Below are 24,558 nucleotides of genomic sequence, written 5' to 3'. Positions count from 1 at the left end.
TTAGGGTTGGCCCCATATTATCCTTTCCAATTTGCTAAATAATCTCAACTAACAAGCCCCTATATATATATATATATATATATATATATGTTTTTGATCAAAACAAGTATCCCTTTAAATAAACTTTGTTTGAAATGAACATTTCGATCAGAATGGTCGAATACATTCTGGTACTCATTAATGTTATGTCATGACTCAAATGTTGGTTTATTATGACACTAGTTGACCATACAATGCTATGACTCATATATTCATTTATTATGACCCAATGTATTGAGTATTTACTATCACACTGTATTTCGTACGCATGAAACAAGAAGGAAGCATTACAAGGTGTTTCAGAGTGCAGTTTTACTCAACGACTAATTCTGGGGTACATAGAGACTCCAAAAAATATCAGCAAGCTGACATATATAAAACATGGTCCATAAAATGAGAATTACAAGATCTAAACATCGTTTAATGAAAATAGTGGTAATCAATACAGAAATGGAGAACATTTTTCATTAGTTTTAGGTATGACATAACTAGTGATTAAGATCCGTAGTTTGCTATCATCTTTTCTACGTTGATCTTTGTTTTCTTGCTCTCCTTCGCATAGTGTTTGGATGCGCATCTTTATTCAATAATGCGCAATGATTATTTATGTCCTCCATCAACACACGATTGTATTTAGCTCTCCTTCGTATAGTTTTTGGTCGATAGTCCACAATTCTATTGACCCTCTCTTTCACCCACGTAGACTTCAAGGTGTCTGAGCAAATAAACACCGTTGTCCTCAATATTACCTGTCATTCTCCAACTCATATCTGAAATAGCAACAAATGCGATTCTCAAAAAACATTGGTACATAAGGTGAATACTTATAACTTTAACCTTGTTAAAAAGACCAAAGGCTCAACATACTATGACATGTTCTCACTAATCTATGTGTTCAAAATTATATTCCAAAGTGTCAAACAAATAAATTCGTATTTACAACCTTTTTCAGCAATGTTTACGCTTGCTGCTGGTTCCATCCCTTTGGTATTTGCCTCCAAATTCGCTGCAAAAAAAACGAGGTTAATAGTGCGGCCTACTTGTCAATAAACACCAATTGTGTAGTTGAGATATTAAGTTATGATTTGTGTTTAATCACCTTTTCCAGAATCCGTAACATCCTTTTCATTTCCTATCCATTTTTCAAAAGCTGCAGAGGTTTTTTTTGTGGTGCTGTATATGAAGAATCAATAATTTAGTATTTAACATTTACACAAACAAAGCATTATAGTATAACCTTTTTCCATCAAATATATCTCATATTTGTCCTATTATAATAGTAAATCACATCTGCCTTCATTCATTCTTCAGAAAACAGAGGTACATAATATACATACATATATGTTTAACCTGGATACCAAATCCAAGTGTTTAGTGACGAACTTTTAAAAATCAGATTAATAAAAAACCCACGAACAAAAATTAAAGTGTACAAAAAGAATTAAAAAACTTCATTCCATCAAATAATAACCCAAAAAATGTATTCGACATACTTTTCTAGTCCTTAGGTTTTGGCGGTGCCTTCGTCTTCACAGTATTTCGTTGATAGACTAGGTTACAACCGAACAAAGGATTTGAATTTTGGGTCAGATTAGAGTTGGGTTTCGGTCAGACTGTAAAAAAAAACTTACAAACCTTTTCCGTCATGAGGCGCGGTCCGAGAAGATCTTGTGTCCACCATGGTTGGAGAAGACGCTCCACAATCGTGCTTGACAAGTTGCGTTTTGAAGTCGATTTTGATGCCCAGACGAGACCCTCTTCGCCGATAATGTGCCTAGAGTTTTGTAGGGTTTTGGTGAATTTGATTCCTAGTCGATTTGGATTCTATTTAGTCGAAATTGTACGGTTTCTGGAATTTATGATGAATTTTTTGTGAGAGAGAATGAATTGAATGGTGCGAGAACTGAAAAATCAACTTAATATCATATGGAGTAATTATCCCAATAAATCAGCTCTTAAAAAACGGAAGGGCAGTTCATTATATTTGCAATTCCTATTTTACCCTTTCATGACACAGAACGCTCCTATTATGACCCAAAGAAATGGTTGACCAATCCAGATCGTAGCCATTCATCTCCAGATCTAACGGACCATATATGGTCTGTATTTCTATACTTAGGGGCTTCTTTTGGTAGATGAAAACCATATATATATATATATATATATATATATATATATATATATATACAGTTTGGATTTGGTGTGAGATGCACCAAAGTGATGCAGAAGCTTTTATGCAAGACGCCCGCTGCTGCCCCAATTTCATTCGCCAATAATACCATTCCTCTCTCTCTGGGTTTCAGCAGCGCCCCATAGGGGATTACCAGGAAAATGTCATGTCTCGGCCAGCCCACCCCCCTTCACCACTGAGAAACCCAAATTCGTCCAAGAAACAGTATTTGAGTCGGAGATGGTGGTTGCAGTCGATTCTCAGTAGGATTTGAGAGGCAGGTGCTCTTCCCCTTCCCCTTCCCCTCCCCCTTCTCTGATACGCGCTGGAGGGTGTATGAGCGCGGAAATAGGGAGGTAGTTTGGCCCAACCAAACGGCTGAGTAAAAGAAGGAGTCAAAGCTAGAAGATCTCGGCAGTAGTTAGTTGTTATTCCTGATTTATTGTTGCACCTTTTCAGCTTTATTTGTTATTGTAAGCCTATATATATTGGGGAATCGAGAAGTGAGAAATCATCTTGGAAACTCAGTTTATTGGGCGTTTAGCGTAGGCCTCCTGGTGAGGAGTTTATTTCCAGAGTCTTTCTTTATCATTTCATTCAATCAATAAAGCCGAGTTCTCTTTCTCCTTTATTTATTGGTTTACTTTGTGTTTGTCAGCATATATTGAGTGCTCCTCTACTGATTATCTTGAGCACTCCTTGTGCTCTTGCAATCCAGGGCCTTTCCTCTATCATTCTCCTTCTCCATCTGCCGAGAAACTAGCCGCCGCTCGTCGCTCGCCGGCACCGTCAAAGTGAGAGAGGGCGAGAGAGAGAATCACGTTCATTTTTCAAAAATGTGCAGACTTCTTATTTATTTTCTTTTCTAAACTCTTACTACTTTTTATTTTAAACGATATATCCCTAAAATAATTAAAGTTATGATTAAGAGTTATTAAATGATTGAAAATTGCTTAAGTTGGTCAAAATTGTGATTAAAATGGTTGACCGTTAAATATTAACGGAAATGTTGACGGAAGACCAAAATGATCAAATTTCCATATGTTCAGGACCAAAAAATCTAAAAGATAAAATTTAGGACCAAATTGATAAATGGGCACATGTTCAGGACTAATTTTGGCTTTTACTCTTTATTTTATTTATCTTGGTTATATACCAATTTGTATTTATTTTTTTATTGTTACTCAATCTTCTAATTATTTATTTATTTATAAAAGAAAGATTCAAATCATTACAAAATGGTGACCAATAGAGTACAAGTTAGAACAAATAAAAAAAACTCCCCCAAAGTAAAAAAGCACCACAAAAACAACATGTTAAGCACAACCTATCAACCACCTCAAAAAAAGCAAGTCCAAGAGAAAAGAGAACTATCACTTCAGTTATGTCCATACCAGCTTCTAACTTTAGGTAATAAGTCTTCACATTCTTGTCTGAACGAATAAGGAAAATTTGAACACCACCCTAATCTATGTTCCAAGCCTCTAAAGAATTTACTAGAGTACTTTTTTCTATACACTCTAGTTTGGTTACATCTTTTCGAAGATTACTTTATTTTTGAGCCAATAGATTGACTAAGAGAATTAAAGATCACATAGAAGAGAGGGCTTCTTGAACGGAGTGTTCATCCATGTAATAAAATAAGATATTGGATTTTTGGGTATGCAAATTGTCAGATTCCAGCAATTGCATCCAAAATACCACATGTTACTATAAAATCTGCAATTACAAATGATGTGGTCTATGTCTCAAGTTCTTCCCTACACAAGGCGAAAGCTCATGTTCAATTGCAGGGGAAGCTAAATTTAAGGAATCTCTGCTGAGTGTTCAACATATTCTGCAAGACAAACCAAACTAAAAGTTGTTCATATGATTGGGCCACATTTCTCCATGCCAACTTTCCTTTAGAGAAGCGGTTCTTCTCTTGCTTCAAGATACGAGTAACCTGCAAATAAAAATTAGAAAAAGAGAAAGAAGTTGTTACAAGTCCATACTCACATTGTTTCCTTCCAATTTGTAATGCCACCTAATTAAATAGATTTTTCAAGAATTTTGAAACATATTTTGTTAAATTTCATTACAATTTGATTGAAAAATTATCCAGGAAATTTATAAGTAACGTGGTTTGAGATATGAATCGTATGAGTTAATACAATGGTTACCTAAATATTGAAATCAGACTAAAATCCAACCAAATTTAAATTTGAATTTGATTTGAAACTTTTGACATTTTACACCAAAATCAAAATATAACTACATCGGAAATTTCAAATTTCGGAGAGGGGGCTGAAAGGAAAATCCCAAAAAAAGTACTATGTCGTCCCCAATTTTATACGCGGGAAAATTAAAAACCCTTCCTTTTTCTGAAGCAAAGAATATCCATTTCACATTGCAATTTGCAGCAATGGCGCCTGTTTTGCCGAGCTCCCAGCAATGGGTCGAGAAATAGTAATCAATCGATAGTGATTTTATCCCCATGTCTTTTCCCGGTAAATTAAGTAATTTTGCATATGTGAATTGACAGTCGACCGAAGCAAGTGAAGGATGTAGCGCACCAAGAAGAGGTCGTTCGAGTTCTTACCAACACTTTGGAGACAACCAATGTAATTATTTTTTTTTGTAGTGCTTTTTCTTAATTTCTATCTTATTAGGAGTGTATATTTGTAAATTTTCCACTTCATCCTTTTCTTTTGATGTTTGATTGAATTTTCAGTGTCCTCACATGCTATTTTATGGCCCTCCTGGCACTGGGAAAACGACTACAGCTCTTGCCATTGCTCATCAGCTTTATGGGTAATCTTAGATTTCTTGCTCTGAGCAGAATTATTGTTTGTACCATGTTATGCAGAGAATAGAATATGTTGGATAGTATTTATGGAGTATATTTTTGTTAATTATTGGAGCAAATCCGTTAACTTACAGTATATTTCAGATACTTGATGTTGTAGATTATTAGTAGTAGTGCGTTTATATAACGAGGCTTAAAAAGTAATGTGGAGAGAGAACTAGGGGAAAATGGAGACACTATGGAAATCGAAAAGTAGTGTCATCTTTCCTGATGATTCACTTTTATACAGCTCGTAAGATGTGAATTCTGGATTTTTCCTGAACTTAACCAGTGTTTCTCTATAGCCCTGAGTTATACAAGTCTAGAGTACTGGAGCTGAATGCTAGTGATGATCGTGGGATAAATGTTGTTCGAACGAAAATAAAAAACTTCGCTGCTGTAGCTGTTGGCTCTGCACGTCAAGGGTACTAATACTATATATGCCTTAGAATGAAGCATATATCTTGTCTTTCTGCGGTTTCTCCTTTATTATCATTTTAATGCTTTTCTTTCTGACTTTAGTGTTTATCCTTGCCCACCTTATAAGATCATAATTCTTGATGAGGCTGACTCGATGACTGAAGATGCCCAGGCAAGTGTGCTGGTTCTACGTGTATTGTTTTGTATTATGGGTGTTTTAGTGAATGATTGATTTGTGGCTTCACAGAATGCCTTGCGACGCACCATGGAGACATACTCAAAAGTTACAAGATTCTTCTTCATTTGTAACTACATCAGCAGGTAGAGTTTTGGATCATGACATGTTATAAAAGGTTGTTGGGGATAGTGCTAAGTGGACATGTAGCTTCGGCTACAAGCGTTTCCCTAAGATGATTTCTAGTATCCTCAGAGCTGACTTTAGGAATTATTCAATCTATACAGAATTATAGAACCACTTGCATCTAGGTGCGCGAAATTCAGATTCAAACCACTTACAGAAGAAATTATGACATCTCGCATTCTATACATCTGCAACGAAGAAGGACTTAACTTGGATTCAGAGGTTTGATTTATCGTACTTGTCATCTGATGCTTGTTTGAACAAATTTTTGTTTGTGCATGCATAATGTCTTCAATCTTCTTGTTGCAATCAGATTAAAATATATGATTCACTGTAGGCTCTTTCAACCTTAAGTTCTATCTCTCAAGGTGATCTGCGCCGTGCTATAACATATCTACAAGTAAGATATACATACTATTTTCAACTTTGCCAGATACCTGTATTTTAACAAGATTATATGGTTCTTTATATTGTCCATAAACTACATTGCACATAATTTTGGGACCAATCATTTATCATTTTGCTTACATTTATGTACAGAGCATGAAGTTAAAAAAAAAATGTACAAGTAATGGTGATTTGAAGACATTTCCATGGGTTACATTTATGAGAGAATCCTTAAACGATAGAATCAAAGTACCTGAAGATATTTCCTAACAGTCTTTGTTTTCTTGTTCTTTAACTTGTTCCTCTCTTTAGCAACCGGAGTGTAGCTTGTCTTTAAGTAGCTTGTGCAAGTAATAGACTCTCAGTTAGAGACCAGAATGACATAGAGTGCTTTATTTATTGAATTCTGAGTTCAAGCTATGAGCTAGCTGCTTCCCCGCCCTAACATTCCTGATCAAAGACAAGGAAAATTGGTTGCCCATGATATAGCTGTGTTGGAAATGTAAATATTACGGTATGATAGATACTTTATTGATAAGATGGATATTACCATAGCCATTGACCCAATTACCACCTGAAATTCTAAGAAACTCCATGGGTATTAGAAAGAAAAACTAATTATATAAAGGAGTGAGGGTGCTTGAACTGTTGAACATGTGCTTTGTCATTGTTATATTACATTTTTGGGAGCATTTTATCTCAATTTTCATATTCCCCTTTTGTTCAGGGTGCTGCTCGCTTATTTGGATCCTCAATTACATCTAAGGACTTAATCAGCGTGTCTGGTGTAAGTTGCTCTCCAGAATTTGTGAATGATGGTGGCTTCAGGATACTACCATTACATTTTGGTTGTTTGCATCCTATAGAACATTCTTTGCATTTGAAAATATAAAAATTGCGAGGGACAAATTATGGGTTTTGAAATGTTTACACCATTTTGTCTACTCAAACACTGATTGATAACACGTCGTTGGTCAGGTCATCCCTGATGATGTTGTGCAGGCTCTCTTTACTACTTGCAGAAGTGGTGATTTCGACATGGCTGATAAGGAAGTGAAAAATGTGATTGCTGAAGGCTATCCAGCTTCTCAGATGCTTAACCATGTAGGGTTGATTCTTGATTCCACACTGTTTTTTTTTTTCGTGCTGAATGCTAACTCGTCCGTATTTTCAGTTGTATGATGTAGTCGTCGAATCTGATGACATACCAGATGACCAGAAAGCAAGAATATGCAAGAAATTTGGAGAGGCAGATAAGGTGAAAATGCTGGCATTTTTTGTCTGTTTCTTCTCGACTTCTAAGTTTTAGTTTGAATACAAAGCGAATGTGAACATGCTGTTGCTTCTCTTGTGTGGCTTTTGCAGTGTCTTGTAGATGGAGCAGACGAGTACTTGCAACTGTTGGACGTGGCTAGCAATATAACGCGTGCGCTCAATAATATGCCACAAGAGTTCCCTTTCGGAAGTTAGGCGTCGTTCCTCCGGTCAGCTCTCTAGTTTCCTCCTCAGCCCATGAATTCTTAAATATAGTCAAGAAACAACTTAGCAGTGGATTCATGCTGGAAGAATCCTTGTACTGTTTTGCCAGATTTGATTGTCATAAAATTTGAATAGAGGACCATTAATCCACATTTGAATACTCAAGAAAAAGAATTAATGATGGAATGAAAACCAATGTTTTTTTTTTGTTTATTTCTTATTAAAATTGAGTTTGATTGTTCAAACTTTTCTCCAATTTCACGCATGGTTTTGATATGATTTACAGACTCATAAATCAGTAAATCATAATGAAACACAAGCATGAGACTGTAAAATCATTTTGCCTTTGCATTATCACATCTTCCTTTTCAAGATTCAATTTCATTTTTTCTAAAATTGGTGCAAAAATGTCAAATTAGTTGAGGCCTCATTTTCATGTACTCCACCTGTATACCTCCATTTAGTTTCCTGTTACGTACGTACCTATCTATTTTTAATCATCAATTAATACATCATGTACGTAGTTGTCTCCATAGTATTCTCAAGAAACATAAAGTGATTATATATTATCCATAAATTAAATGTAACCCCACATAACATATAAAAACATAATATGTATATTGGTTTGACATGGATGCATATAAATAAAAGAATATTATTGACCACATAATCACTTGACCGACAAACAAATTAGGCCTGTTGAATTTGTACGGTGCCAAAAGTCATGTCCAATTTATATAATTAGGTGTAGAATTTATTATTTTTCAGGATTTAATTCCACAAATTAAAGAACAAATTGCCTTAATTCAAATGTTATCTTGTATTTTTGTGAAGTCATACTTCAAAAGGCCCACATATCCCCACTTCCTACGCCTTTGATCATGCCTAGACTGATCCATTAATTCAACACAACACTTCTATAAATTGATTTCCCCACACAAAATTGAGCTTCCACTCTCACACAAACACAAACACAAACACACCAAGATAGTATTCTAATTTCGAAAAAAATGAAAAATGATGATTCCTTCAAGAAGCCCGGATCCATTCCCTTCAAATGGGAGATCCGACCCGGAGTCCCGAAACCCCAAACACAACCGGGTCGTCGCCAGCTTGAATCCGGATCCGAAAAGCTGCACCAGAGGAAGCACAAGGTAGCACTAGCAAGCATTCACAACGACCCGATTCAGGAAACACCAAGAAAGCTCAAACCACCACCAGCCGGGTTATTCTTCCACCCCCCCATGGAGCCCCAAACCCGAACCCGAACCCGAACCCGCTCCATCCGATCATCGCCGCGCACACTATCAGATCGGGTCGGATCACCACGCGCATTGCTTCTTGCCCGACCCGACGTGGTTATTACGGCTGGGTGCTTCCCATCGCCCCAGAAACCGAAGAATGTGAAGGGGGCTAGATCCGTATCCGAACCCGATTACTATTCGGATATTGAGGTTTCGTCGCGGTGGTCCGTTTCGAGTAGGAAAACAGTCCCGACGTCGTCTCCTTCCATTCACGGGTCATCGCCCCGACCCGTTTCTGATGCGGAATGGGCAGGGTTCGGGTTGTTTTAGAATCAAATGGATCATCGTTAATAATAGAAGAAGCACTATATATCTTTTGCTCAATGTGTTTTAAATATCCATGCAATCATATACATCGAAGTGTATAAATGGAGAACAAATTTTACTTAATTTATGGCATGTTATCTGAATAAACAGTAATCCCATTGTCTCATTAAAAATGAAATATTTTTCTTTTTAAATTATCTTATTGCAAATGAAACGTTTTCTAAAATTGAAACATCTCTACTCTTTTCCCCTCTCTTTATTAATTCATGAAACAACGTTGCATCAAATTTCGTGAAAGAAAAATTATTCATATTTATTGGATGAAGGGAGTAAAAAGCATTAGTGCATTTCCTTTTCATACCTTCTTCTCATTTAATGCATTTTATATAAATTCAAATTTTCTATAATGACATAAGAACATGTTATGGTGTAGACTTGTAGTGATGATGCCGTTTGACATTCAAATTTAAGAGCCCTATATAATTTATTAAAAACCTTTATAATACACCACCCTTATTTCTCCAAATGTTGTTTAATTCCCTCCCAATTAAAATGGAAATGTCTTGAATACCATGAAATATAAGAAGGGCAAAGTGTCGGAAAAGTGAAAACCATGAAATTTAGTTAAATGGTTCATTCTGTAACTTGAAAAACAACCAGAAAAATTAGGAAATTGGAATTTGTTCTTAGTTATCCGATAGCAAGTATTTAGATAAAATTGTACTCCACTCTAATACGGCAGTCGATAAATCATATGCAGACGCCACACTGCAAGTTAGTTAAATATTTTCGTCTATTCATAAACAAAACTATGTGAATGAATAATCAATATATCCTATGTAGGCTATCCTATTTTCTCTTGTCAGATAATTAAGAACTGTTCAAATTATGGTTTTTTCTACTACTTTTCAAAGTTGCAGGATATATTACAATTTGATCAAACTTTATGATTTTTCAGCAAATGGTCCCTTTAAGAAATAATATACCACTCTCACTTCTAAGTTAATTAGTGGAGTAATATAATTCCCGTTATATATCAATCTCATTATATGACCATACGTCCATACGTGGCCAAAGATTGGGCTTGAGAATTTGAGGTAGAGTTGGACTGGATCAACAGAATATTGATCCAGTAAAATTGGGATTTCTCAATGGGCCGAAAATTGTGACTTCTGCTGCTATTATATTTGAATTTTTATGAAACAATTAGACAATCACTTATAAATAAGTAAACTTTTTTATAGTATAAATCTAGGTAAGTAACATAAAACTGATTAAAATTTAAATCAGTGTAAAATGCATACACGGCCAATGAATTTATAAATTCTATCCTATTTTTATTGTTTTTTCTTTATCAATTTAAATCAGTTTAAAATGCATAGACGGCTAATGAATTTGTAAATTCTATCCCATTTTTAGTGTTTTTTAATCAATTTTAATAAGTACATGTGTATGTTTCCTTAAATTATCAATCTCATATTTTATTTTATAAAAGTATAAAATATGGATGAAGATTAGTGCTGAGGAAGTCCGCACAGTGTGACAATCTATATATCAAAATCTGGACAGGAAGATACAGTAGACATAGTTCCAATATGATAGGAGACAAACAAAAAGGTTCATGTCACTTCGGAAATTATTAAGTTAATATACCAAAAATATGAAACTCAGTAGTGACAACTCATTGTGATAATCAAACAAATGGTGATGACACCATCAACATCAGAATTGAGGCAGTCCTAATTCATGCCGCTTGGAATAATATATAATTTCAATTGATAGTATTTTTTTCAAGATGATTATCTAAATCTGAAATTTAGTAGGAGTACTAGTTTATATGTATTTAGTTATGCATAGATTATCAAATAGAGGCCTGAAATGTACTTGAATTAGTGTTTACGAGTCTCACATGAATTGGTATGTTTCGTGCCATCTTATCTAATTATTTTTCTGTAGATGCTGTTAAATACTCCATGAGTTTTCTGAGTAATCAAGTGTTAACTAATTACAACTAAATGAACATTTTCTTCACATAGACTATATGATATGGAGTATATTATATCCATACAAAACATACACCGAATCTAACACACACAATACATATATACCTCACACAGCATACAATCACTTAATATTTTAATAAATTTAAAATGAGATGGACCTACCAAATAAGAAAGAAGATTAAAACCTTAATTAACTGTATTCATTTTGAGTTTGGGTGTCATTACTAATGTGACAAACCAGAATAAGAGACATCACTCTACCTGCTACCCTTTGTTAATTAGATTAGGCAAGTTTCATGGCACATTTCGATTTTGATCATAAATTTGATTTTTTCTTGCGAATCAGAATCAGATATGTAATGTAATTAAATTAAAGTATAAGAACATTGTCCAACTAATCGCATTTATAGGAACATTCACAATGTAGGATGGCGTCTTTGTTGATGTTTAAAACGATGTTAATTGATCATTTTGAAGCTTGCAAATTACAAAGACAGTAATTTTGTATGCGAATGAGAAAATAAATAAAATTAAAATTTTATGATTTACTACTCCATTTTCAAATTTCATAGCATGACCAAAATTTGACAAATAATTTAATTGATTAGTATCTCTTCTTAAAAACATGGAAATACCATGGGGCTCTTGTGTCCTAGGCAGCAAGCGGCTCGAGCCTCCGACTCTGTCTTCCAAACCCTCGAATTTAGCGGGCATGGGCAGATGGATGACGGGTCAGCCTATGAACAAGTGCTGCTCATGCTCTAATATTACTAATTTAATTAATAATTAGTAATGTCTTTTTTTTAAAAAAATTAATAATTAGTAATGTACTTTTTTGTGACGAATTCCAGAATATTATTTTAGTAACAAGAAAACAAAGGTAGCTAGGAATTAAATGAGAGGTTCTTCTTGGGATAGGCAATATACAAGATTCTTGCAATATAAATAAAGGGAGGGAAAATATTATCATACACAAACAAACAGCTACAGAAAAAAAATACACACATTACTTGGAATAATATGGCAAGCTTGCAGCAGGGGAGTGGTGGAGGGAACAGCAACCGTATCGTTGCGGTGGCGGAGACACCGCCTCCCGGCGGTGATTGGGCGGCTGGAAATAAAGAATTTGGTCAGGAAGAAGAAGTGCAGCAGGTGCATATATTAAACTCTATATTTCTCAGTGACATTTATGGCTTTTTATTCCATCTTAAAAAAATCGTTTTAATAAAATTCTTGAATTTTTTTTTCATCAAAAGAGAAAAAATGTAGTAATTGTTTTGGGTTTTTAAATGAAATGTTGATTTTGTGTTTGTGCAGAAACCAGGATGGAAAAAGTTCTTGCAGCATGTTGGCCCTGGTTTCTTGGTCTCACTGGCTTACCTTGATCCTGGAAATTGTAAGCTCCTTTGGGCAAACTGATTGAAAAAACACGAAATTTGATTAAATTATGACCTGTCGCACAATTTTAATTTTAGTTGAAAGTATCATGAAATTTGAATTTGTTAGCAATCGCTCCTATAAAAAAAACCAGTTAACTAGGTGAATACATGACATCGTTTGACTCATTGGTCGTGACGTTAACGTACAATTTCGCGAATGTCATATTAGATGGAGTACAATTTTACTAGTAAACAAATTCGTTATGAAATAATTGGCAACAAATTGAAATGTAACGATTTTATTGTTGAGGTTTAAGGTATAAAACAAACTGAAAATTTTAATTAAACTTCATGATCTTTTCTAGCAATTTAGCGTACATATATATTTGTGGCACTAAATGGTGTGAATATCTTAAATGCAGTGGAAACTGATTTGCAAGCGGGAGCAAACCACGGCTATGAAGTAATTAACTTACTACTAATATACACTTAATTTATTGATTTCCCATGTTCTCATTTATTTATTTTCATGTAAATTGATCATGTGTTTCTATTTTCTGACTCACGTGACAATTTTATTACTTCATTTGTTCCAACTAAGTTGAATCGTATTCTTTTTGAGATATTTCCACTAAGTTGAGTCATTTTCTTTTTTTTTTTTGACAAAAAACATTCAATCGTTTATATTAACCAGTACCTAACCATCTTATCTCTCCTACTTTATTGATATGGTACGTATGTGTTTGTGGATTAAAGCAGAGTCTCAATCCAATTTTCATGTTATGGTGAACTACAACCTGCAGTTGTGAATTTAAAATTTTGGCTTTCATATCACTATTTTCAGTTTTTCACCGAAAACTGGCATTGTAGGACAAATGCAAATTGCAGAAAAGTTACTTTGTAAATTCCAAAAATTTGAATTTTATGAAATTCTTTCGACAATTAGTCCAAATTATTTGCTTTCCAACAACAAGATGAACTTAGACATGAAAACAATTTTGTTTTAGGTTTGATATTTGTTGCCCTAAAATGAATTCTATCAAAATGATGTGACATGTATTAGAAATGAAATCAGTTTTCTTATATTTATATATGTACATTTTGCAGTTGTTGTGGGTGATCCTAATTGGTTTGGTGTTTGCCCTCATCATTCAATCACTTGCAGCAAATCTAGGAGTCAGCACCGGTACGCATACATTTATTATACATCCATGTCTTGTTAGGTTGATGATTTATCAATCTATTTGAGAATTGAGATGCAATCTCAGCCACTTATTCAAAATATTTGTGAAATGTCAACAACATGTAGTTTATGTCAACAGAAGGGCATAACTGTGATTTTATTAATTTTTTTAAATTTTTTTAAATTTTTTTTAAATTTTTTTTTTCAACTACATATACAATTCATGTCAACTACACATCAAATGTCAACAACTTTATTCAATAAATACTATTTGACATGAATTGTACATGTAGTTGACATTATATTGATAGTTAACATGAATTGTATATGTAGTTGACATGGATTGTACACATAGTTGACATTATATGTGTGTAGTTGACATGAATTGTGTGTGTGGTTGACATGGATTGTACACATAGTTGACATTATATGTGTGTAGTTGACATGAATTGTATATGTAGTTGAAAAATAAAAATAAAAAAAACTTTAAAAAAAATAAAAAAAAAATTAAAAAAGAAATTAAAAAAAATTAAAAAATATTTTAAATTTTTTTTAAAAAAATTAATAAAAAATTAAAATTAAAAATTAAAAAAATATTTATTGAATAAAATTTACTATGATATTACCATTCTGCCCTTTCATAATTAATTAATCTAAAGATATTTTCCATGTGGAAAAATCTGGACCACTCATTTAATAAAAATGAGTGGCTGATATTGCATCTCATTTCTCAATTAGCATAAAAAATCTCAATTGATCACAACTCCATACATGCATCTATTTAATGGTTGAATACCATGTGACTTTTATTTATTTATAAAGTAAAACTAATTGTTCTGTCTATACAAATTACTCCAGCCGTCACTTATGATTTGTCACCATTTAACTTGGCACGAGTTTTAAAAAATATAAAAGAAAGTGAATTGAAAAAATTAATATTATGTGAGTCCTATTTTTATATATTAGTTTTATAATAAAATGTGAGTGAAAATGAGTTAGTGAAAGGTGACAAATTTTTAGGGACAGATGAAAATAGAAATAAGTGACAAATTTTCAAAGGACAGATAGAGTAGTATATTTTCTAATTTGTCTTATTTACTGAAATTAGTCCATATTTATTCATGATACATTTCTAAAATGAGCATAATTTTTCACTAATAATATCTTACTTTAATATTTTTTTCTCTATATATAAGTCTTACTGTATCAATTTTTTGAAAACTTGTATCGTCTACTACCAAAACCTTTTTTCATGGATAGAGACAATATGATTAATATAAACATATGTAGGCAAACATTTGGCGGAGCATTGCAAGGCTGAGTATCCAATATTTGTTAAATACTGTTTGTGGATTCTGGCTGAGCTTGCCGTCATAGCTGCTGACATCCCAGAAGGTACATACATGTTGGCTATGAACATCGATCTCTTTATTCCACATAAAAAATTATTTAATATATTCAACCTGATTTTTATCTTAAAAAATATTATTGACATAAGTGAGTTTCAATTTGATAGTGATTGGGACGGCATTTGCACTTAACATATTGTTTAAGATACCAGTGTGGGTTGGGGTTCTCTGCACCGGGTGCAGCACTCTACTCTTGCTCGCCCTACAAAGATATGGCGTAAGTCTTCAATTTATATGAGGAGAAATATTAAAAAATAGGATAGGCGTAATTATTACTCATGTTCTCATGGTTAATAATTATATATTTGTAAACTAATAATTTATTATTTGTTAAAAAAAACAGGTGAGGAAGCTGGAGTTGTTGATTGCCATATTAGTATTCATAATGGCAGCATGCTTTTTTGGAGAATTAAGCTATGTGCAGCCCCCAGCTAAAGAAGTTATGAAAGGAATGTTTGTGCCGAAGTTGAGTGGCCAAGGCGCCACCGGTGACGCCATCGCACTGCTTGGCGCCCTCGTTATGCCGTATGCTACTTTCAATTTCCTTATACACGGTCACAAATTTTTTTAGGAAATAAACGCACAAGTAATCGTGAAGATAATAAATAAACACATGAATTATTTATCAATCTACATTTGGATTTTTGAAATAACTAATAAAGAGAGAATAGTAGGCTAGTCATGAGGCCTAGTCCTACTAGTAAATGGAATTGTCGTGATCGTGGACTGATTTACTTTCTGACGTATTGACAAGTGTTTTTGATATAGTCAAATAACAAAAATATATCACAATAGGAAAAAAAAAAACTAGGCAAGCTTAATTTGCACTAGAATTTGTGAATATTGGTCCACTTAATCAAAACAAAATCACAAGCGTTTTAGTGAATTCTTTTTATTATTAAAATATTTTCATCATTTTTTTGCTGCAGGCACAATCTTTTTCTTCATTCTGCTTTAGTACTGTCGAGAAAGATACCTAACTCTGTTCGTGGAATCAATGTAAGTATAATACATACAGATTAATAGTTATTTAAATAATGAAATTTAGTTAAAGTTTTGTGTTTCATTATTTTGCAATATCCCATCTGTGTATAAAATTTATGACGTTCAAAACGCCGTCATTTCATTAATAAGCATCTTCTTTCTTTTCTTTTCTTTTCTTTTTTCATCAATTTTGCTTCACAAATTTTAAAACTTGTACAAGTTAAAATAAGACATTTAAATGGTGGATGATGGGGTATTTAAATGTCATTAAATGTTAGATAATTAGTTTAATATTGTATTTCTATTTCAGGATGCTTGTCGATACTTCTTGATCGAGAGTGGATTTGCCCTTTTTGTAGCTTTTTTGATAAATGTGGCCGTTATTTCTGTGTCGGGAACTGTTTGCTTGGCAGATGATCTCTCAAATGAAAACTCAGACAATTGCAGCGACTTAACACTTAATTCCGCATCGTTCCTTCTCAAGGTTAATTAATATTATTCCTAATAAGTAAAAACCACACATGGATAATATATATCTAATTTCATTTTTTACTTGATCTTTTCTAGAATGTTTTGGGGAAATCAAGTTCTATGGTTTATGCGATTGCATTGCTCGCCTCGGGCCAAAGCTCCGCTATCACCGGCACCTATGCAGGACAGTTCATCATGCAGGTATGATGTAACCAAATATGAGATAACTAAGTTTAATTGTCAGAAAATCACGAAGTTTGGTTCGTTCGTAACACAACTTTTCATATAGAAAAACCACGTAGTTTGGATTTGTTCTGCAATTTTTTGGTGAAATTGTATTTGATATGTCAGCTATAAATCATATGCGGACACCACAACTAGTTATTTAAACGATGTCGTGCATTTTAAAAGAAAACGACACAACTAGTTATTTAAAAGATGTTGTACATTTATAAAAAAAACGACAGTGTTTGGTTGAAAATATCAACAATATATTATACGTAGCCAATGAAATATTTTGCTATGGGATTAGTTACGAGCTAATCTAAACTTATGATTTTTATAGTTGATTTTTAAATGGGAAGGACCAGAATTGGGCTAAACTGCTTCATGGTTTTCTCGGAAGTTTGTTTATATATGAAATTGAATTCCTTTTCTATAGGGTTTCTTGGAACTTAGGATGAAGAAATGGATAAGAAATTTGATGACAAGGTGCATTGCAATAACACCAAGTCTAATAGTGTCTATAATTGGAGGATCTTCAGGCGCTGGTCGACTCATCATTATTGCATCGGTTTGTATTACATACACCCTCACTCAAAAATGGAATATAAATCATCTAACACAACAAATTAAATGGAATGTTACTTATGGAATTGGAATTCAATTTATTACAGATGATATTATCGTTTGAGCTTCCTTTCGCTCTAATCCCACTTCTTAAGTTCAGCACGAGCGCCACCAAGATGGGACCTCACAAGAACTCTATCTACGTAAGTGAAATTATTAATCTTTTGGGATGAGTTGTTTTGTAATACTACTAATTTTTGTGTACATGATTATGCAGATCATAGTGTTTTCATGGATCCTAGGGCTGGGGATCATAGGCATCAACATCTATTATTTGAGCACTGCATTTGTGGGTTGGCTTATTAGCAATGACTTGCCAAAAGTGGGGAATGTGTTCATTGGAATAGTAGTGTTTCCTCTTATGGCAATCTATATTATCTCAGTCATCTATCTCATGTTTCGAAAGGATAGAGTTGTGACATTCATCGACCCCACCAAGCCGGACGTGATTGCCCAAGCCGGTCGGATGGAAAATGGGCATCAAGGAGGAGTTGAGATGCAGAATCCACCATATAGAGAGGATCTAGCTGATATCCCATTGCCCAACTAGACATCTTTCAATGCTGGTGCTAGTGTTTGTATTGGTGCTTGTGCTTCGTTATATGTTGAAAAAAATTTGTAGCATAAATGAAGTGGTGTGAATCATATTAGTTTAATATTCTATGTTCCCATTTTTGGGCTCCTTTCATGTGTAAAACACAGTTTGATTAAATAAGAAAGGCAAAGTTTTGTTGTTTAGTAGTAGTAGTAATTTATTGAGTTTTAGTAAATTATTAAAGTATGTTTACTTGTACTAACGTGTAGTAGTAAATCTCAGATCATCGTGTTTTACTGTTTTCATAATTGAATTTCTTGTAATCAGGAATTGAGACGTGCTTTCATGAATTAAGTTGTTCCATTTGATCATCACATACGTATTAAAACGACGACGTATAGCCAGTCGTTCGAAGGTTCTTTCAAATACAAATGGAGCTATCAATTAAGGGTGTGTTTGGTTGTAGTGAAAGCCTCTACAAATATTTGCATGAAAGTTGAGTTTTTTTTTTAAATGAACATAAATTTAAAGGCCGCACCACGGAGGACTCGAACCCGAAACCTTTAAACGTTGTGTTAGTGGTTTTTCCATAATTATGGTGTTTTGAATATGAGATTGGGCTTTTGAAATTGTGTTTGGTTAATTGGCGGGTTCCGTTTATAGCAAAAGTGAAGCTAGAGGAGGAAATAGTCAAATAGCCCTTTAATTAACAAATTTACAAAGTAGATATTTTGCTGTATTTTTTTTCAGACGTCCAATGCATATAGGTCGTATTTAGTTTGTTAAACAAGATAGTCATGAATAAATCAAAATAAAGTTTGCCTAAGATTAAATTAGTTATATCATGAAATGTATAAGAGCATCCACTATAGGGCGGCGCGCCGGCCGCCCCGATCGCGGCGGCGCCGCGGCGGTCTACTGCGGAGGACGCGTCCGCCCCGGAGGCGGACGAATTTGCTGGGGCGGAAGGGCATTCGCCCCGAATGCGGCGTGGACGAGCCGGAGGAGAGAGAAGCCCGGCGGCCGCCGCGGCTATCTATTGTGCGGCGAAACCGCCGCGGCGGTCGGCTGTTTTTCATTTTTTATTTATTTATTTATTTATTTTTCGATTTTTTAATTTTTTTTTTTGCCAAAATTGAAAAACAAAGCATAATCTATTTGAAGAACTTCAATTGCATTTACAGTCATAGGAAATCGGGTCGAACATTAATAAGGAAGAAATTCTGTGTGAAGAAGAAGAAACCTTTGGAAAGGGGATAAGCAGTAGTTGCAGCTAGATTTGTTGATTTGTCGTTGTTGTAAAATGAAATGCAATTGCAGAGTAAGGGTGAAGAAGTGACAGAAGATTTTGCTGTAGTGCGGAGTGAATTTGGAGTAAATTGTAATTGAAATAAAATATACAAACAATAAAAATAAAGTGAAACGTGGCTAATAAAATTGTCCACTATTGCTGCGGACAATTTTTTTTATGGCCGTGGACAAATAAAAAGTGGCTATGGACAAAAAAAAAAATTGTCCACTAAAAAGTGTCCACCTATAGTAGATGTTCTAATATATAATGTAATTTTGGCATTGTGGAGACATCACACGTACATTGTCACCGTCGAGCTTTTGAGAAAAAGATAACCGAACAAGAGATAAGATTAGATATGACATTTAATCAACCACAAGTGAACGTGACAACTAAACGTCCGGAATGTATCAATATAGTACGGGGTAGGATATATCCTGGGCAAGTCATGAATGTATATATGTCCTCCTCATCTACCCCACCTTACCCTCTTTAATGTTAATTTTCAGTTCATACAACAAATTCTCTCCTCAAACACATTAGTTGCACAAATATTATGGCAAGCTCGCAGTAGTGGAGTGGAAGCAACCAACCGTGGCGTCGCGGTGGTGCAGATACCGGCCGCCGGTGAGAAGGAAGACCAACTGCTGCAGGTATGTGTATATATCTACTTATTGCTTGGTGATATATTCCAAAGTCCGCTAGCAAGATTACAAGCATTTTGCTCGCAATTTTGCTCGCAAATCTGCCAAAATTTGCTAGCACATGCTGTGCTTGTAAATATGTGCTTGCAAACATGAGTTTTTTTTGTAGTGAAGAAATGTAATGGATAGTGGATTAAGAAAAGTTGGTAGAGCGTGAGTCCTACTTTTATATAATCCATCTGTCCCATTGAAGATGACTCACTTTCCTTTTTGGTTTGTCCCAAACAAGATGACTCATTACTAAAAATTGAAACACGTTTCTCTCTACTTTATTTTCTCTATCTTACTTTATTCTCTCAACTTCACAAACAAAATAAAATTGCATAAATTCTCGTGCCGCAAGAAAGGGGTCAGCTTCCTTAGAACGGATGAAGTAATAATTTTATTATAAAATGTGACTAAGATACATTAGCGTGAGGTTCATTACCAAATATAGTAATAAACAAATAAGATACTATTTACATGCATACAAAAATGGCAAATTGGGACGAGAGAGAGGGAATATATATGTGTAATATTTTGTCAGTGATAATTATATATGTCTAGCTTAATTAGAAAATTGGTTTTGTTAAAATTCTAGTACGATTTTTTTATCACAAAAGGGGAAAAAAGGTGTGTTGAATAATTGATTCATAAAATGAAATGTTGATTTCTGGTGTTTGAGCAGAAACCATGATGGATAAATTCTTGAAGCATGTTTAGGCCTGGAAATTGTAATCCCTCTCTATAATATAATACTAATAATATATTAGTCTCATTAACTAACTAAATGATTTACACTTTTATTGATATGCATATTTGGGCATGGTGTGTATAGTTTCACGAAATTGGGCCTGGAAGTTTGGTTTTTGGGCTACATGATTTTCTTAGCATTTTGGAACCAAAAAGTTTTAATTTCTTATCCGAGTTATACTCCTATCTATTTTTTCCAATTCCCTTTTTTTTTAATGGTTAAATAACCTTAAATTTAAAAGTCGCATCTCAAAGGACAAGGACTTGAACCTGACACCTTGACCTCAGGCATTAACCTCTTCACCGCTTGACCAACTCACACACACATGGTTTTTTCTATTTGGCATAGTGGTAGTCTGGTAGAGGGTTAATGTCTGGACTGAAGGACTTGAGTTCGAGTCCATCATGTCGCAGCCTTTAAAATTTATGTTTATTGTGTATGAAAAAAGAAATTGAGATAATCCGTTCACTCATATTTACTTTGAATAATGCAGAACCAAACGAAGATATGGCTCATGTCTTTAAGTTATTATTGAAAATTATTATTTTTACCCTCATATCTTAAAAGTAAATTTATTATATATCTATAAGTCTATAACTACAACCACTGCAAATTTATCTAGAGTCTCTTAAATTATTGCGTAAATATGCATATGTCATGTTGGTACTTAACGGCTTACTTGAGCATACAGTTATAAAAAGTACTCATAATTTACTTTTTACATTAGTCAATGCAGATGACCAGTAACATTTTGCATGTTTATGAAAATGAATCCGATATCTTTAAGCATAACTTGAGATGGAAGTGAACCGTGAGCCCATAACATCACCTTTTATTTATCGATTCGAAATTTTAAAATACTTGATCCAATATGCTAAACAAGGAGATATCATTTTCTCTAGGTGATAACTGATAACCAATTGAATATTTGACCCTCATGAAACACATTATTTATTCTTTGCCCCAAATACTAGGCAACTAGAAAACCCCAAAATGAGTAAGGGATATGATTAGTGGGAACTTTTTTCTTTACAATATTAAAAGTGGGAGTTGTTTATAATAGAATTTTCTCTATTTAAGGCAGGGGCGAATTGAAACTCCTAAATCCAAACAGCAATTTCGAATTAAAGTGGGGCAGCTTTTCAAGAATGTAAGTTGATAATAGTGATAATCCTAATTTTGCATTACCCTTTGCTCAAAACATGTCTTATTATCATTAATTAGTGCTTTTTCCCTGTTTTAGTTCACATTTTGTTGTGAGAGTGAAACTGCCTAATTCCATGCAACGATGTTTAATTGCATCAGAAATTGCTTCAGCAATAGCATCAGAGATAACGGTGTGACTTTAAACCTTTTAAAGCCCTTACTTATTATAGTAGTACTATGTTTCATGTCTAAAATGCAAGTGATTTGTGCAGTCAAAGGATGTCGGATTGTACAATTGCTGTGGTCCGACACATTGATGCGACGAGCATTTTTTGTTTTACAACCATTTTTGACGGATGTTTGGAAACTAAGCTTTACTCATGCCGCCGCGATTGTCAATATCTGGGAAGGAACAAGCCTCATGCTACCCGCCGTCTTTCAGCTCCTCGCCGACAAGTATCTCGGAAATTTTGTGGTGGTCGTCATCTCTACCGCCTCCTCCACTCTGGTGAGTCCACGTGTCAATCTATATCACTATAAAAATATAAATCCAATTTTGGTATGTCACTTAACTTTGAAAATCTAATAAGACTAGCTATATCAGAAATTCATGGTTTTCTATATGGTTTTCAATATTATGCGGCGAACCAAAATTTAACCAAACTTTATGGTATTTTTGCAATTTGCTCCATCTCTTATCTTTGAAAATCTAGATGACGGAGACTAATTAAATCTAAAATTCATGACTGATTTCCAAAGTTACATGACATACTAGAATTTGACCAAACTTTATGGTTTCTTAATGTCAGGGTATCGTTTTTGTTACAATGTCGTTGCCGCCGGTTCTGGGCATGGGTCCATGCAAGGAATACAACGAAACATGCGTAGGGAATACGCAAAGAGGTCTGTTGTACCTCGGAGTGGCGTTAACGGCGATCGGAAGAGGCGGTTTGACCGTGAGTGTGCCTTGTTTGCATGATGAACAAACCAGCGAAGGGGGACAATTTTACTTATGTGGTCTCGTGCAAAAGCATGGCTCAACCGCAGAGAACCTTTGCGTATACGCAATTGGACTTGTTATAATTTCATTGATATCGTCGTGGACTTTCCGGTTTGGGTTTCCGGCAATCTTCGCTGCCATTGTAACCGTTACCTTTTTGGGCGGATGGTCATCTTACACAAAAACCGGCCCCAAGAACAAAGGGAGTTTGCTTGCTACACTCCTCAAAGTGTTCGCCCCTTGCAGGTTATAAATAGGAGTCGTATATTTTTCGTTATTCATAATTCCATTAAATACTACTTCAACCATTTGGTCTCTTTCTCTCTTGCAAACCAGTTTGAATCTACTTTTATTTACTCTCTTCATCCAAAAAAATAGTCTTCTTCTGTCATTTTAGTAAATTTCACATAATTAGTCCACTTTGTAATTTTGTGGGTACAGATTTTATCAAGAAAGTGAAAGCAGTGGCAAGGAAAGCAGTTTTATGCGGCACATAACGGGCATCTCAATCAACTTCATCATCTTAGGCATCGTCTCCGCGCTTGGAAACACCTTCTTCGTCTCCCAAGCGAATCATATGAAGCGCAAATTTGTATTCATGACCATTCCGCTAGCAGTATTCCAACTCCCAATGCTGATCGCCATCGCCGCAGCCCCATGCATTTGCGCCACGTGCGCGTTCCTCCAATGCGTGAACAAATACTGCAACTTCTGCGTCCCAAAATGCCTGCGCACTATGCCGTCCATCCTAGGCGTGGCGCTGGCCTTGGCGCACGCGATCCTCTGCTGCGCGGTGGCCGCGGCCGTGGTGAAGCGGAAGCACGCCATGTGGCTGGTGTTCCAATTCTATTTGGTTGCGTGCGTGGATGTGTTTTTTAGGAGTAGCATCGAGACGTACTACCACGCGCAGGCACCGACCGACCTGAGAGACTTCCACGACGTGTACACGGATTTCGTGACGGGGGTCGGGTATTTTAGTAGTGTGGCTTTGGTGGCGATTGTGGGAAGGGTGAGTGAGGGGAAGGGGAGTTGGTTTGGGAAGACGGTGAGTGAGAGCCGTTTGGATCGCTATTATTGGCTGCTGGCGGTTTTGGCGACTTTGAGTTTGGTTGGATTTTGGGTGATGGCACCGTTTTGCATAGGCAGGGTTGACAAATCGCCAGCGAATGATGATGGTGGTAGCAGAGTTCGTGACCAATCTTCTTGTTGCTTCGGCCGTTAGCTCTGTTTTTTTAATTTTTCTTATGGCTTGTGTTTGAGACTACTTCTTTGGAATTTTACAAAGTAATCTATGGCTATCTTTCTTCATCTATTGTTTTTCATCTTGCATAATTCGGATATTTACATCTTCGCCGTATATTAGGAATTCATGTCATCATCTAATAATAATGCAACAAAAATTACATATATAAAAATGGATCTAAATTTATAATCAATATTGCGCATAACTTACTTATTGTGCAGGTTTTCTCCATGATTGATTAGCATCTACAAGTGAAATCTACTACTTGCGATATCCACATGCATTGCCAATACAATAGAAGAACAATTCCTCATTGCACAATTTAAAGAGAGAAAGCTAGGAAAGCTCCAATGAACATAGTTATTACTTCCTCT

At 34.8% G+C, this 24,558-nt stretch overlaps 4 protein-coding genes across 5 annotated transcripts; all 4 read left to right on the top strand.

Moving 5' to 3' along the window:
* The first annotated feature begins 4,517 nt into the window (after positions 1-4,517).
* LOC125223975 (replication factor C subunit 2-like) lies at positions 4,518-7,894 on the top strand. The gene is made up of 12 exons (XM_048127300.1): positions 4,518-4,657; positions 4,734-4,812; positions 4,923-5,002; positions 5,342-5,461; positions 5,559-5,628; positions 5,704-5,777; positions 5,919-6,039; positions 6,155-6,217; positions 6,932-6,991; positions 7,183-7,308; positions 7,379-7,462; positions 7,570-7,894. Exons 1-12 carry the CDS (start codon positions 4,524-4,526, stop codon positions 7,672-7,674), a joined length of 1,116 nt encoding a protein of 371 aa, XP_047983257.1. The 5' UTR covers positions 4,518-4,523; the 3' UTR covers positions 7,675-7,894.
* A 755-nt stretch (positions 7,895-8,649) lies between these two features.
* On the top strand, positions 8,650-9,401 carry LOC125185679. The gene has a single exon (XM_048082254.1). The coding sequence runs from the start codon at positions 8,694-8,696 to the stop codon at positions 9,255-9,257; it is 564 nt and encodes a 187-aa protein (XP_047938211.1). The 5' UTR covers positions 8,650-8,693; the 3' UTR covers positions 9,258-9,401.
* A 2,825-nt stretch (positions 9,402-12,226) lies between these two features.
* Positions 12,227-18,270, top strand: LOC125219773 (metal transporter Nramp5-like). Its single transcript, XM_048121832.1, has 13 exons — positions 12,227-12,409; positions 12,575-12,653; positions 13,059-13,099; positions 13,744-13,822; positions 15,110-15,214; positions 15,336-15,445; positions 15,572-15,753; positions 16,158-16,227; positions 16,523-16,696; positions 16,780-16,884; positions 17,345-17,476; positions 17,580-17,675; positions 17,750-18,270. Exons 1-13 carry the CDS (start codon positions 12,278-12,280, stop codon positions 18,080-18,082), a joined length of 1,638 nt encoding a protein of 545 aa, XP_047977789.1. The 5' UTR covers positions 12,227-12,277; the 3' UTR covers positions 18,083-18,270.
* A 1,719-nt stretch (positions 18,271-19,989) lies between these two features.
* Positions 19,990-24,249, top strand: LOC125220132 (protein NRT1/ PTR FAMILY 5.6-like). 2 transcript variants are annotated; one of them, XM_048122270.1, is made up of 6 exons: positions 19,990-20,011; positions 21,876-21,945; positions 22,020-22,132; positions 22,214-22,449; positions 22,751-23,187; positions 23,383-24,249. In XM_048122270.1, exons 3-6 carry the CDS (start codon positions 22,084-22,086, stop codon positions 24,161-24,163), a joined length of 1,503 nt encoding a protein of 500 aa, XP_047978227.1. In that variant the 5' UTR covers positions 19,990-20,011; positions 21,876-21,945; positions 22,020-22,083; the 3' UTR covers positions 24,164-24,249. The 2 variants fall into 2 exon arrangements, with proteins under 2 accessions (XP_047978227.1, XP_047978228.1); XM_048122271.1 differs by lacking the exon at positions 19,990-20,011 and having other exon boundaries at positions 21,892-21,945; positions 22,039-22,132.
* Positions 24,250-24,558: the final 309 nt, after the last annotated feature.

The sequence above is a fragment of the Salvia hispanica genome, chromosome 4, assembly GCF_023119035.1.
Source record: "Salvia hispanica cultivar TCC Black 2014 chromosome 4, UniMelb_Shisp_WGS_1.0, whole genome shotgun sequence".
Classification (NCBI taxonomy): Eukaryota; Viridiplantae; Streptophyta; class Magnoliopsida; order Lamiales; family Lamiaceae; genus Salvia; species Salvia hispanica.
This window is presented reverse-complemented; position numbering and strand designations above follow the sequence as displayed.